Below are 13,961 nucleotides of genomic sequence, written 5' to 3'. Positions count from 1 at the left end.
GCCGATTTATATTGAAAAGTCATTGGAAAATTAAAGTCACTTTATATTTTGTCCTCTTTTTTTGTTTATTACCATTTTCCTCCTGTTTCTTCTACCCACAGATTTACAGTGCACTTCTGCATAGCTCCTAAACTTACATGAATTTTATCATGTGCAGCTTAAAATAAAGCACATTCCTAAAAGCTTTCTCGAACAGGAATGGATTAAAGGACATATGTGAAATGAAGGATTCATAACAGAACTTTGCTGAAATACAGTGATTTCAAAGCTAAACCCAAAAGCTTCTGCTGCCTAGGCCCTCTGATCTAACTAACATCCTTTGTGGGTGAACAGTGACATGCAAGACTTTTTAATAATTCCATATTAATTTGCAAATCTCCTATCTAGAGAGAACAGAAATGACCAAGAGCAAATCACTGTGATTCACTGTACTTCACTGTACTTATATAATGTGGGACCACAGAATGTATTTTTCTTAAGTCTCAGAATGGATAAACTTCATTCCTCATGGTGTGTCCGTGCACAAAGCATGGCTATGTGGAGTTTGTGCTCGCACCTAATGTTTATATTCACCTTTCCTAGGTTGCTATACCTAGATTGTTATACCTAATTGCAGAGGAGTTTTGGCTGAGGAAAGGGTATGATAAAGTCTGCTGGATGATGAGAGTAGTCATGAACCTTGAGCAACCTCCAGCAAGTTCATGAAAATCCCCACAGACAATAAGACTGCTTTCTCCCTGGACATTAATGGAGAGACAGAGCAGACACAATTCCTGGCTTCCCCTGAGACAGTCAGGCAGGCTGCTATGGGGAGCTGGAATAAGTATGTTCTGGTCTTCTGGTCTATTCATCACTGATGTCAAGAGTATGACATTCTTAACAAAGATCAAACACCTTCCTCTACAATCTACTTCTCAGATAAGATCTCTGGGAAAAAAATGGGATAGAGGAGGACAAGGAAGGGGAAGAAATTAATGAGGAAAATGCAGCAGTCTTTTGTCTCTAATCACAGATACTAGAAGAGATACAGCTCTTTTTATTTCTATTTTAAAGCTACAGCCTTAGGCATGTTGTACTAAAATTAGGTTATTTTTGGTTCGGTGAACTATGATTCACTATAAATTTTTGCAGAAGACAGACAGAAACAATTGTTGATTTAAATCCACACTATTTTCTTTTATGGATATAATTTATTTTATTGCTTTAGGAAAGCTCTCTATTTTAGAATCATTTAAAAGAAAACACTAATACCCAAACTATCAATTTGTACAATTTTCAAGAGAATTTGGTCTCTTTTGAAAGGATTCAGTGAAATAAAAAATGACATAAAAACATAAATTCATCATTTCTGATTTCATTTCTGATTCAACATTTCTTGACTAAAGCTTTCATAAACAATTTAAGAATTTTCAGTTTTAGTTGTATTTCTCCACAAAATAGTGTGATTCTAAGTGAACTTCAAAATGGAAACCACAGATTTGTCTGTTTTCAGACAGTCATTGTTCTTTTTAATTAAATGTCAGATGCTCTCTGATGAGTTGCAAAGACTAGCTTTCACTAGGGCTAATTTCACATGTGCTATTCATGTTGCGCGTATATATATATATATATATATATATATATATATATAAAGCTTCTGCAGGCCTAAGTTACAGTTCAGAAAAGTATTCAAAGAACAGACCTATTGTACACACCTGAACATTTTCACTTAATTCTAACAGGCTGAAATACTTTGCAAATTCAAAGGACAGGTAGTAGACCCCCTTTTTGAAATAACTTTGAAATACACGGTAAAAATCTACCATTATTCATAAAAGTTCATACCAAAAGTAAGTATGACCAGACACTTGTTAAAATATTTTCCTTAACTGGTGCCTACGAGTGAAGGACAGAAAGAAACAGGAGAAGAAAATGTATGTCTCAATGGAGAGCTCTATATGATGTAGAAGACTGACTTACTTGAGGGTGGTGAGCTCTGTAAGGGATGGCTGTGTGGCCTTAAGATAGCTCTCTCTCCGTGCAGCAATCTTTGGAGATGGCTTCGGACTTGTGTCTGAATCTCCACTGTCATCATCCCCCATGGCTTTGATGTAACTGCCACTACGCATTCGTCGGCAGGGAATCTCATCATCTTTCCCTCGTGGAGTGTATCCAGACCATTCATCTTGAGGAACCTGCAGTTATAAACACAGTTCCCTTATTAGTACACTTCTCCCTGGTGTAATTGCACATCAAGATTTGACAGTGCTAAGCTACCACAGAGACATAACAAAAATTCTCATGGGCAGGGGCCCATCCTCAGTACCATTTGACTGTGCATTGTGGTTTTCAGAGGAGGCCCCCCTTCTCTCCTTGTATAGTCACAAATGCCTCTGGAGGTCTGTTATTTTCCAACGGTTATCTGAGAAGTTTCCAGAAAACTCGCTAACACAGGAGCCTCAGATAGGCCTAACACTGAGCTGGATAAATCAGTTTTTCTTTGGTGACTACCATTTTCATTCAAAGGATTCCCAGACAGATTACAGAGTAATCTTGGTTCAGCTCAATGTATCGAATACACATGGCAAGGCAAGATAAAGTATGAATCTCTAAATCACAGTCTTTTCAGATGGAGTATGCACGGCTACGTGTGAATCTGCATCCACCAGAATGATTTTGGTTAAAGATACACTTCAAGTTGGTATGGCTATGTACTAAGAATCACAAAAGTATGTTTGCAACTGCAAAATTATAATAATGTTGCTTCTATAGCATAATTAGTGCAACCGGATTCTCATCAGCTTGCAGGGATCCTCCTTTTGAATTATGTCTGTCTGCGTATCTGAGTCATACAACTCTATTCCTTTTTTTTTTCTTCTTATTCTTAATGTTCATTATTTCTCTTGATCTGAAGCAAGTGCTGTCCATTCTTTGCAATGGAAATCTGGAACACCAAGAATGTGCGTTCACAAGATTTTAGGACATGGCAAGGGACAGTCCAAGAGCACAGTTACCTTGCCCACTCATCCTCTCCCTTGCCTTGCTCTTGGGGCTTCTGACCATCGTAAACCGACACCTGCCCTTCTTCTGTAACAGCAGAAACAACATGAAGTGGAGCAAGGTTCTTGAAATAGCTGTCCTAAAGTTACTTTGCAGATCCCTTACTATTTTATAGCTGCAAAAGCACTTTTTAGTTAAGCATATTTAATGTTAGATGTAAATAAAAGTAGTTACGCATTTCCACTTGTTTGCTACTTTTCTGATTAAACATAGAGTCTCAAATCTGGGTTACTAAAATTTGTCCCACATCTTATAAATGCTAACATCTACCAGGATAATCACAAAACGTCTCTTTTCTATGAAAAGTTTGTTCTTCAACAATATTTAACTTCTGGTGAGTATCTTGTGCGTCCGTTGCTTCATCAACTTCAGCCAACTATTCACATGCCATCCTGTTTAGAAAATCTTACCTTAATTCAAGAATATAAGCACCTTAAGGAAGGAATATATTTCAAAGTCCTTTTTTCTTTCTTTTTTTTTTTAATTGAACAATGGCATGCAGAAATTTGTATTGGTAGGAAGTAATTGAATAACTATACTTAAAAGCACTTGCAATAACCTTCTTCTAGTAAAGGGGAAGACTCTAAGTACTAGAGTATTACAAACTAAGAGTACAAAGCATTTACAGAACCCACTGGAGGAAAAGGGTTGAATATATAGTTCTGATAAATCTCAATTTCAAATAAAGAACATATGCAATGTTTCAATTCTGTGACTTTTAAGTTTATGCCTAGATCGCTAGTCTGGAAAGCTGATGACGTCCTTTTTGGGTGTGTATACCATCTCAATGTGCAAATGAATATAATACTTTCTAGTGGATTTGGTTTTGATTTTTGACATACGGGAGCATCTTACATTCCTCCTCCAGTGCACTTATGACAGACATACAATAAGCTTTTTTCCAGGTTTGATGCTTACATTGCTTCTAGGGCCACAGCATCAGCAACCAGAGAAAATACAATCTTTACTCGTTAACACCCATCATCTACACTTAGGAACCTGCAGCTCCTGCTTGTCAACCTTGACTTTTCAAATGACTTGTACAAGAAAAAAGTTAACAGAGGATTTGTAAAACCAAGCTTTGCTGACATTTTGATTAAATGCTTTCCAATCACTTTTCAGGCAGATATTTAATAGCTAAGAGTATGTAGAGAATCTGTGACTTCTCACAGGACCTGTACTTTAATCTGTTTAATATTTTATTCATTATGCTTTAGTCAAAGATCTGTGATTTTTCTCATTAAAATAAATTAGTGAATTAGTCTTTAATGCACTAAATAAAATATGTTGGTATAACATTAGGGTTTGTGTCTCCAACTGAGCAAAAGTCAGAGGAGTTAAAAGTTACTATAGTCACAGAGCACCCGTAATACAGGCAAGCTGAACACTTGTAGCTTTATTAAATTATAGACATACAGTTAAATTTAGTACTGTAGTTTGTAGCTGCTCTACAGATGAGATATAGCTGCTTTGGGCACCATAACTCTAAAATTCCTGAGTTCTGTAGTCAGTAATCCCATAGAAAAGTACAATACTTTTCATCCCAATGCTTCTCAAAAACGATATAACAGACCAAGTTTTGAAAGCTGGTTGCAATGGATTTGCCACAAAACTTCCTATTTACACATGCAAACACTGCAGATAGACAGGAATGTACTGTGATGAGCTCTGAAAGCTCTAGCTGCACAAATTGCATGAGATGATAAGGATGAAGTCTCCAGTTTGAGCGCTGCTGGCTCTGGGAAGTAGGGCAATTTATGAATAACAGCACACTATCTTTTTAGTAGCTCTTTGGCCTTTTAAACACTCTAGTTGCAGAAAGAAAAGCTGAGCTGTTCACATAGAGAGCAGGGACAAAGCAGTCTCAGCCAGTGCCACAAACCCAGAGGATGTTTTGTGTACCAAAAACTACTTGCATGTGCAAAAGTAAAGAAAATTATACAAATACAACCCAAGTCCCATTACCAAATTACAGTTTTAAGGATAAACCCTATATGGGCCAAGAGGAAAGGATGCCTGTAGTTAGGAAAAACACCCAGAGTTAGAGAACAGCCTAAAAAAGAGAACAGCCTAAAAAATCAACCCAGATTTATAAAATTTCAGTTTACACATTGAGAAAGTCAGAGTGTTTGTACAAACTATCTTACGTGCCTAGGCAAAACTTCAGTAGAAGAGTGTAACAGATATTTGACTACAAAGGTGGGGATATCTACTATTTTGTTTAAACAGTTTGACCAGTTCTATTGCAGATATGTAGATGTTTAAGGCACTTTTTTTTTTCTTTTCTTCCATTAAGGTTTCAGTATTTAAAAGAACAACAGGGGTCCAATTCCCCTCTATTTTATTTCAGTTTCATAGGAGTTGGAAACCCTGATTTCAGAAGATGGAGTAGGAGAAAGCAGTAAGACAGTGTAACTGCTTGAGAGCACTAGTGAGGTAAAGAAATGCTTTAATTTCTTTTTAATTTTTAATTTTCTTTTTAATTTAAGTAGATTTTTGCTTTGGCTATTAACAGTTATAATGCTTTTTATGAAAGGATCTCAGAGCACTGTCTGTTTATTACTTGAGTAAGACAAACAACACTTAAGCTCAACATTTCCTATTATTATAACTATTTTACTGTTTAGAAAATATAAACATAAAATAATGCCAACATTTTTATACTTCTGTGTCTAAATACAAATACCTCAAGCAATACTTGCTAAAAGAAGTGACCTGATTTTCAGAGTTGCTTTCTTTGGTGGCTAATATAAATGGCTGTAGCTGCTTATACCACACAATCCAATTTACTGTACAACAGAAGTGTTTGTATCATGGGAAAGAAGAAAAATATAAAACCCTACCTAGAAAACAAATTAGGAAAATAAAATTGGTCACATTATTTCCTGCATTCTTTTTCTATACATGTGATACTGAACATACTGTAGCATATTTCCTTCTGTTGATCTGGAAAATGCTGAGAGAAGTATCTATATGAAACTTTTTTATTTTTTTTTTCAGTCAGGAAGTCTGCCCAAATTTTCCCACTTTGAACTATTGAACTTCACTTGAATGTCCAACATTATAACTTGCAAGGTCACACACTATGCTGCACGCAAGTGCATATGCACAATAACAACTGCCTTGGAGGATTAATGACATTAAGATTGATATACCTGAGATAAAGCTGTTTCATGCTTTTAAGAAAATCATGTTATCCAATTACCTTGGCAATTTCATTTTTTCACTATCAGAATATCAAGCAGATACATGACTCGTATGATTGTTTCTACTCTCATGAAAGAGGGGGAAGAACTAAACTCAGATCTAACAATGAACATCATTGTTTTTATTAAAATAGGACTATTATTATTCACAGTACTGAAGTAATAGAGATCCTGGAAACATTTAATTCTAGTCTTTAAGATCATATACAATTTTCTTTACACACCTAAAAATCAAGAATGTACTTTAATCATACATAAAAGCCCACTGAAATAGAAAATCATTATTACTTGAAATACATACAAAACGTTCAGCAATGGCCTTTGAGCCAGGCAACTTACTGAATTTATGACTTCAGTTCTTCAACATATACCTGGAAATAAAATGTTTGTTACAAGTATGAAAACTAAGTTTGACTATATTTTCTTTCTTCTGATTAAATGGTAGATATAAGATGTTTTTCTAAACAGAACAGACTATATAGATAACACTGCCACCAGCCAACATCTTACCTGGATTCAGCTTCATTTAGTGTATTGGTCACCTATCCTGATGTTTAACTAAACTTATGGCCCTCTGGAAGTGTTTATGCTGTTGTTAGCCAGGCTGAATTGAGTGGTCATTTTTTTTTTTATTTTTTTTAAATTTATTTTTAAAATATACGAAGGAACTGGATTTTTCTAACAGATAATCTAGGACCTTGAATAAAGAAACTAAGCAAACAGGTATACTGGCCCCACAGTTTCCAAACATTCATCTCAGCAGCTCACAGTTAGTGGCATGTGAAATAAACCTAGCATGTAAGGACAAAGGTAAAGAAAACATTATTATTATTTTTTTTTAATTCAAGCTCTAACAAAAATTAGAATATCTAATATCTCTAGTTTCCTTCCTTTTGCCCAGAATTGTTCTTAACTTACCTTATTGGATGAAATAGCAAACAGACTGTCTCTATAGCAAATTAAGTTCATTATTGATCTGTGGTTTGATTTGGTTTATTGCAGCTGAAAGCATAAAAGCTTCTCCCTGTGCTTTGCCAAAGCAATGTGGATGACTATAGAAGTAAACACAAGGACTGGAAGGGAGTGGCTAACCATTGCTCACAGCAGTAGACTTGTAACTTTAGCTTTCTATTAGTATGCAAATACTTAATGAAATGAAATCACACAACTGAAGAACAATGCTTAATGACTGCTCAGTGCAGATTTTCAAACCCATGCAATTTGGTTTTCTTAGCCGTTATTATGCCTCTTCTGTGTGTTGTTAAGGAAGTTTCAATTGCTATCTTCCACTTACTAAGCCTATTCCTAGCACTCATGAATATTGAATTAATCAGGCCAATAAAGATAAGCAGCATTTCAGTCTATCAACATGCATGTGTTAAGAATCATTGAAGTACACAAAAAAACAAGGCAACCTTGCAAGCCTCGAACAATATATGTTTAGCAAGCTTCAAGAGTTTTCAAAAAGGCAGACGAGAACATTGCTTCCATTTAGGACAAACTTAACAAGTTCAATATCTGCAGTAACTCTTGCTTTAGCTTGTACAATTTCAGCAGTCAGGTTCTATTATAAATTCAATTAATTTAGCTGACTTATCTTCATATTGTTTTACATGAAGAGTATTAATAGCCAGGACAAAGAACCTGCCTGAGATAGAACATTACTGCCTCAATCCTGAGTGCCTGCAACTTGCATCAAACCTGAATGAGCAGTGTGACGAACTGTAATCTTCCTTCCCGTAATGGTAGTTTGAAAAGGCAGTAGGAGTACTCATGGGGTAAGTCAAGAGACAAACTTCTTCAAGTACTGCTACAGTTTATCATTTTCATTCATTAAAAGGTGCCTTGACCACTAAATTGTGAATCTGATTCAGTCTGTCTTGTGGAGAGGAATTTGTGTCTCCTCCACAGATAGTCCTGACTTGACTCCAAAATCAATTTTCTCCTGCTGTTTTACACATAGAAGTCCAACCGAGAGTGAAGAGGGCCACTTGGACCCAATGATTACAGCCAAGGGCCTTGCAACTTTGCCACTCCCAAACATATTCTGCAGAAAGGACGACAAACAGCTGTCACCTCTATTAGCTAAACAAAACAACTGAAGATCGTGGAGCCTGAGTCAAGGCCAGGACCCCAGATTAAAACTACTTCGTTGGTACTCATGGATGTTATTGTTTCTGTGGTAGGGGGCAAACATTAGTCCTCATCTTTCTCTAAACCCTTCAAGCTTTCAGTTTCAGCTGGCTGAAATGAGATATCACTCCTCACCCAGGAAGGACAATGAGAACCTACAGTACGACTGCTAATGTGAATACCAGTCCTTGAAAGGACACTTCCAATGACTGGCAATGGAAAAATGTTCTTTCACTGCTAGATAACTTCCTTGGGGTGAATCAGCACTCTCCCTACTCACTTCAGCTCCTGCATACAGTGACTAGCTAGCATCAAAAGCCAATGCTGTTAAAGGAGATGTCATTTTACCTTTCTTTCACTGCATATAACTACAAGCGCGGTGTCAAGCTGGCAGGAGAATGGCTCGTGGATGGAGAACATGTAGCTGAATCTGAAATCCTTGGAAGAGGAACAGATGTGGTGGAGAGTGTATTTTGAGGGAAACAGCCCTGATGCTGTTTCTGTTGGCTGACTATAACTGGATAATCTCTGATGCTTTGCAAATGTCGCACTCTCACAGGCAATGACTGTAAGTAATGCAGTTAACCTACTATCTCCAGCTGGCTATTAGCTTCAGTCATATTTTAGTATACAATGGCCAGACTTCACTGAGATGTCCACAGTGCTTTATTTTGGATTACAACAGTGAAATGTATCTGGGTAAGAAGTCTTTATTCAGCTCTAAGGAAATTTTACTGGTTTCAGAACGTAATAGTATGTCTCAGTAACCCCAAAGTGTCACCTTTGCTCTAGCATCTCAGTGGCTAATCAAGGTCACGGTCTCGACTCTTTTCCACTAGAAACTGAATTGTTAGAGTACAGGAAATCTAGATTTTCTAACAAACTATCAGCAGGCTGGGTTTATGTCAGTAAAGCAAAATCAGTCAGAAATTTATTTGCATGAAAAAATCTGAGACAATTTAAGGTCTCTGGAAGCCTTGGCCTATCAAAGCTGGCACAGTGTCTTATCTAACTTTATGGCACATAGCCTAGCCTTTGGTAAGAGAAATATTTATTTATCAGAAGTCACGTAATCTCTTCACCTTCTACCCAAACAAGACAGTCCATTGCACAAACTCAGGGTAAGCAGATGAAAGGAGAAACCATGTACAACAGACTCATGTTCATGTTTAATTCGTTACTAGACAGAAGCTTAGCTGCACAACAAGCACAGTGCAGGAGACTTTGCAGAGCTGAGCAGAGACCATTGCCAGCTGCCCCCAGCTCAAACCACTCTTCTGTCACGGTGGTATTCCCCACTCAAGATCTGTGCTACAGATTCCGTTCTTGAAACAAACAAACAAACAAAAAAATCAACAGCTGGATGTAGGAAAAATATTCCTTGTTATTTCGCACTGAATAAGGAAGGCATGTCACCACTCAGAGCTTTTTTTCCCACTTACTGTGCAAGTCTCCATAAGAAATGTTAGGGATTTTGAACTCTGATACAGATTGAAATGATTTTATTTGCTGGACTGAATTTGTTTTGAAGATTTTGGCAGAGTTTCATCTATTTATTTATTTATTTATTTATTTCCCAGTGAACTTAATGAAAATAATCAGATTAGAACACTCCAGATATTTAAGGTTACAGAAAGGCTCAACTCCAGGTCTGAATCAAGTCTTAACCATGTTTATACCAAAAGGAACTGTAGTAGATAACAACTGCTGGCTTAAGTGCATCCATAACTTTCACAAATGTTTCTTACAATAACAGTTTATGTAACATAGTGTTGCACAAGTATGTTGCTAAATCCTCTATTCTGTATGCTAGCAACACGAAAAAGAGATTCAGCGGACAGAATTATGTTCATTAATGAATGCACTGTGAGAACATAGGGATGTTAACAGAATGAACCAAAAGTAATTCTTCAAGTTAATTTAGAAAAAATAATATCAGTGCCAGTATTTTCAATACTAAGAAGTTACAGAATGGTGTTAAAACCAATGGATAGAAAAATGCCAACTTAAGGAGCATGAGCAGATAAAATTGCAGCTAAATGTGAAGTACTGACATTGCCATAGAACAACTCACTTAGTATTTAGGTGGCCTCCATTTCTACCATTACTCAGATGCCAAAGGTCAGTTCAGGTTTTAATTAACTGAATGAGAACATAGCAGTTGTTAAGGTGAAATATGTAGCAATATCATTCTCATCATTCTTTCAGCTGACAATTTTTTTAGAAAAGTAAATTAAAGGACTGAGAGGATGAAGAAGATGGCTATACTGAAATATTCTGCTAAGGTTTTCTCCCAGTATCTTGTAGGTAGAAGGTTTGTAGGTAGGCTAAATAACCAATACGTAGGCTTATCAGAATTATTTTTATTTATGTATATATATATTTAAAATATATACATATATAAAGTTGGTTTTGCTCTATTTATAATTCTAATAGTCCCCAAATTGCATAACTTTATTCATTATTCATGTTAACCATCCCTCAGCACTTTTAAAACGGAAATAAATTAGCTGTACATGAATGATATTTTTTCAGTTTTAATGTGGCTATTTACTAGTTTATTAAGAAATCATGAACATTTAACAATTTATAAATATTTTCATGATTATTCTGTTACCTGGAATACACCCAGAAAATGTTATAACATTTGACATCTTATTTCAAAATTGCTTGTTTAAATGGTTTCACTAGCTTTACTGAGAAATATGTATCATATGAGTTGAGTGAAATACTTCAAAACTTAGACTTGATAATACCTAGTAGATCTGACTGGCAAATCACAGGGGTAATTATACATGCTTCATCTATTTTTAGTTTATATCAGAATATGGGAGAAAAAGGCAGGTCTTCAGATGTATGAAAATATTCATCAGTATTGGTGGACATTAAAACGCAACGTCCATATATATGCAAGGATATATTGAAAGATTAATTTGAATATGGTAGTTGTGACAGAAACACAGACAACACAAGTAAAGAAAAAGTAGAGAACAGCAAAAAATGCAGATCAACTTGCCCAGTTAAGCCCAATATAACAGACCTAAGAAATTTCTGTGACATAAAGACAAACACACTGCAATTAACATGCCGCATTAACAAATCACATGAGAGATCCTGATCCTTATTAGTATCCTGATTTGGGATGAGGCCATACCCTGTATCTGGCCACCCATGGACACAGACAACAGAAAGATGCTGGGAATGAGCAGTATATCCTAAGAAACTATGGAAGTGCCTTGTGCCAAGACTGGAAAGCAAGTCACTTTAACTATATCAGTTTCTTAACACTACAGGACACACTGCACATTACAGACAACCTTCCCATAGGAAAATGAGCGCTGTACCAACCGGAGTTGTTCGCCACCAGATCCAGTCTCTGAAAAACCAGGAAATGCTTTTCACACCCCGAAACCTGGCTTACAGTTTTTATAGTATTTCCCATATTCTCCCACCAAAGGGTTATTGATGCAAATGCAGAGCTCAGATGACTGCACAGTTGTCCCCACCTACTTCACTTCAGCTTTCCGGAGTAAACTTCCTTCCTCAGCCCTGAATATCTGACACAACTGACTTCAGTCTCATCAAATTGGGTCAGAAGAAAACATATGACTGACCCACATTAGATGAAAAGAGGAATAATACAAAAAATGTCATCTTTTGTATTCTTCTCCATCTCTTAACAAATGGACTAAGGACTACAGGAATAGTAATTACAGGGAATAATGAAGAGCAAAATTATAATTAGAGACAAACTATGCAGTGTATTTGATACTCTATTAACTTCAACAATCATGAATTCATAGTGAAACAAAAGTGTCAGAAATATCTACCAGTGTATTTAGGCCCTATTGTTTTCAGAAAAAGGTGTCTGCTTATATTTCATGTTCTATACTTTTGCTTAATGTTAATTATTCCAAAGGTGAAGTTACCACAGAAGTGGAAGCCATCCACTGCTTTATAGATTATTCTCTCAAGGCAGGGAAACCATTTTGAAGAAGAATTTTAAGAAAACCACAGGTCCGTCTCAATTTCCTTCACATTAGTCCGATTGCAAATCTGGATCAAACAGAAATATTTTTCTTGAACTAAGAAACAGCTCAATAAAGGACTTTATCTTTCTACTGTCCAGATCCTTATTTTTGAAAGGAGAAATGGAGAGAAGAGAGAAAAAGAACTCCATCCCTGAAATGCCGCTGAGAGGAAAAGGTTTACTTCACTGTCTTTAAGGAACCAATAACCCTTTCTGAGATAAGAGAAGCACAGAGTGGAGCCAAGCCTTCCTGATTCCTCTCTGCCCTTGAATTCAGAGGCTGGACACCGCACCTTAGCACCTGGGCTGGAAGCAGAGCCTCCCGGGTTAAGGAAAGACTGTGTGATGCGGGAGGACACTGCACTCAGTCCAAATTCCAAGTTATGAGAAATAAGCCCATCTGTAACGTGAACTACTGCCAGCTCCTTTCACAGAATGGTTATGTGGAAAATATCACACTAAGTGAGATAATTGTTTGTTATTTCCATGTCTTTACACTGAGAATTCATCCAGATACTTCAGTGGTAAAAGCTGTTACAAGCAAATATGAACTCTATTTTTCTGTGATCTCCGATAGACTCACAGCTACCAGGACAAAGAAAATGTTTTTGTACCCCAAGTTGGAAAAAACATCACTCCTTTGTTGTATCCAGATACTACCACAAGAACAGTTTTTGTGAGCAAAACAGTTACTTCTTTCAAGGATCAGGGAGTTTATGTCCTGGGCTATAAACAACGACTTAAATTACAAGCGAGTTGATAAGAGCATCTATTTAACATTTAATGAGTTAAATAAAGCAACAAAGAAGCATTGTATTAATTGTTGTCATTATCAGAGTTGTCCAGTACTGTCATGAATTTGCAGCTAAATAGCTTTTATCTCATTTAGTGCATTTCTAATTGTTTTAACAATGTAGGACACCAGCCCTTTGGTACAATGATTAGAAGGTCACCAAGAAAACAACAGATATTCTGAATACTGCTACAGCCCACTGACAGAGTGATACTCTGCTGTTGTTAACACACATTCATCTGGCAGGACAGCCAAAAGGCCTCAATTATGTTCCAGACCCCATTGTGCTGGGCACTGGGGAAACACAAAAGGAAACAAAGTCCAAGCCCTAGAGGGCTTGTAGAATAAAAAGATGAGTGATGCAATGAAGAAGAAGGCAATGGGATGCATTCAGCAATACAGACTCACTTTTTACTATCTATGCCCATGTGATATCTTTTTAAACTGCCAGGAGAGAATAATAATACTGACCTGTTCCCTTAAATATACCCTGTTCTGTATGAGTATTGTTTCCAATGTTAACTGAAACCCGATTCAAATTTTATTTTTTTAAAAAAAATTTCAATCCAGTTACATTTCTCTGACTTTTACAAGCAAGCATACAATTAGAAAAAATGAAATGAAATGAAATTGAAATGAAATGGAATGAAATGAAATGAAATGAAATGGAAAACTAAAACAAAACTACGAGTGAGAACATAAACAGTATGAGAAACACAGTGAGAAATTAGTTATTTTAATTCCTGCCCTTGACAATTGT

General features: G+C 36.4%; 1 protein-coding gene across 15 annotated transcripts in view; it reads right to left on the bottom strand.

Annotated features, from left to right (window-relative positions):
• The window catches only part of DLGAP1 (DLG associated protein 1), a 419,363-nt gene that overhangs the window by 124,882 nt on the left and 280,520 nt on the right, over positions 1-13,961 (bottom strand). For 14 of the 15 annotated variants that reach the window (XM_080581951.1, XM_080581942.1, XM_080581947.1 and 11 more), the window contains one exon: positions 1,960-2,174. In XM_080581951.1, the coding sequence (XP_080438077.1) occupies positions 1,960-2,174 (215 nt within the window). Of the gene's footprint in view, positions 1-1,959; positions 2,175-7,163; positions 7,785-13,961 lie in introns of those variants that run through there. The other variant, XM_080581946.1, reaches the window with a different exon arrangement.

Source organism: Anser brachyrhynchus (assembly GCF_964034855.1).
Source record: "Anser brachyrhynchus genome assembly, chromosome: 2".
NCBI classification, from domain to species: domain Eukaryota; kingdom Metazoa; phylum Chordata; class Aves; order Anseriformes; family Anatidae; genus Anser; species Anser brachyrhynchus.
Note: the sequence above shows the minus strand (reverse complement) of the source record. Positions and strands in the feature narration are given on the sequence as shown.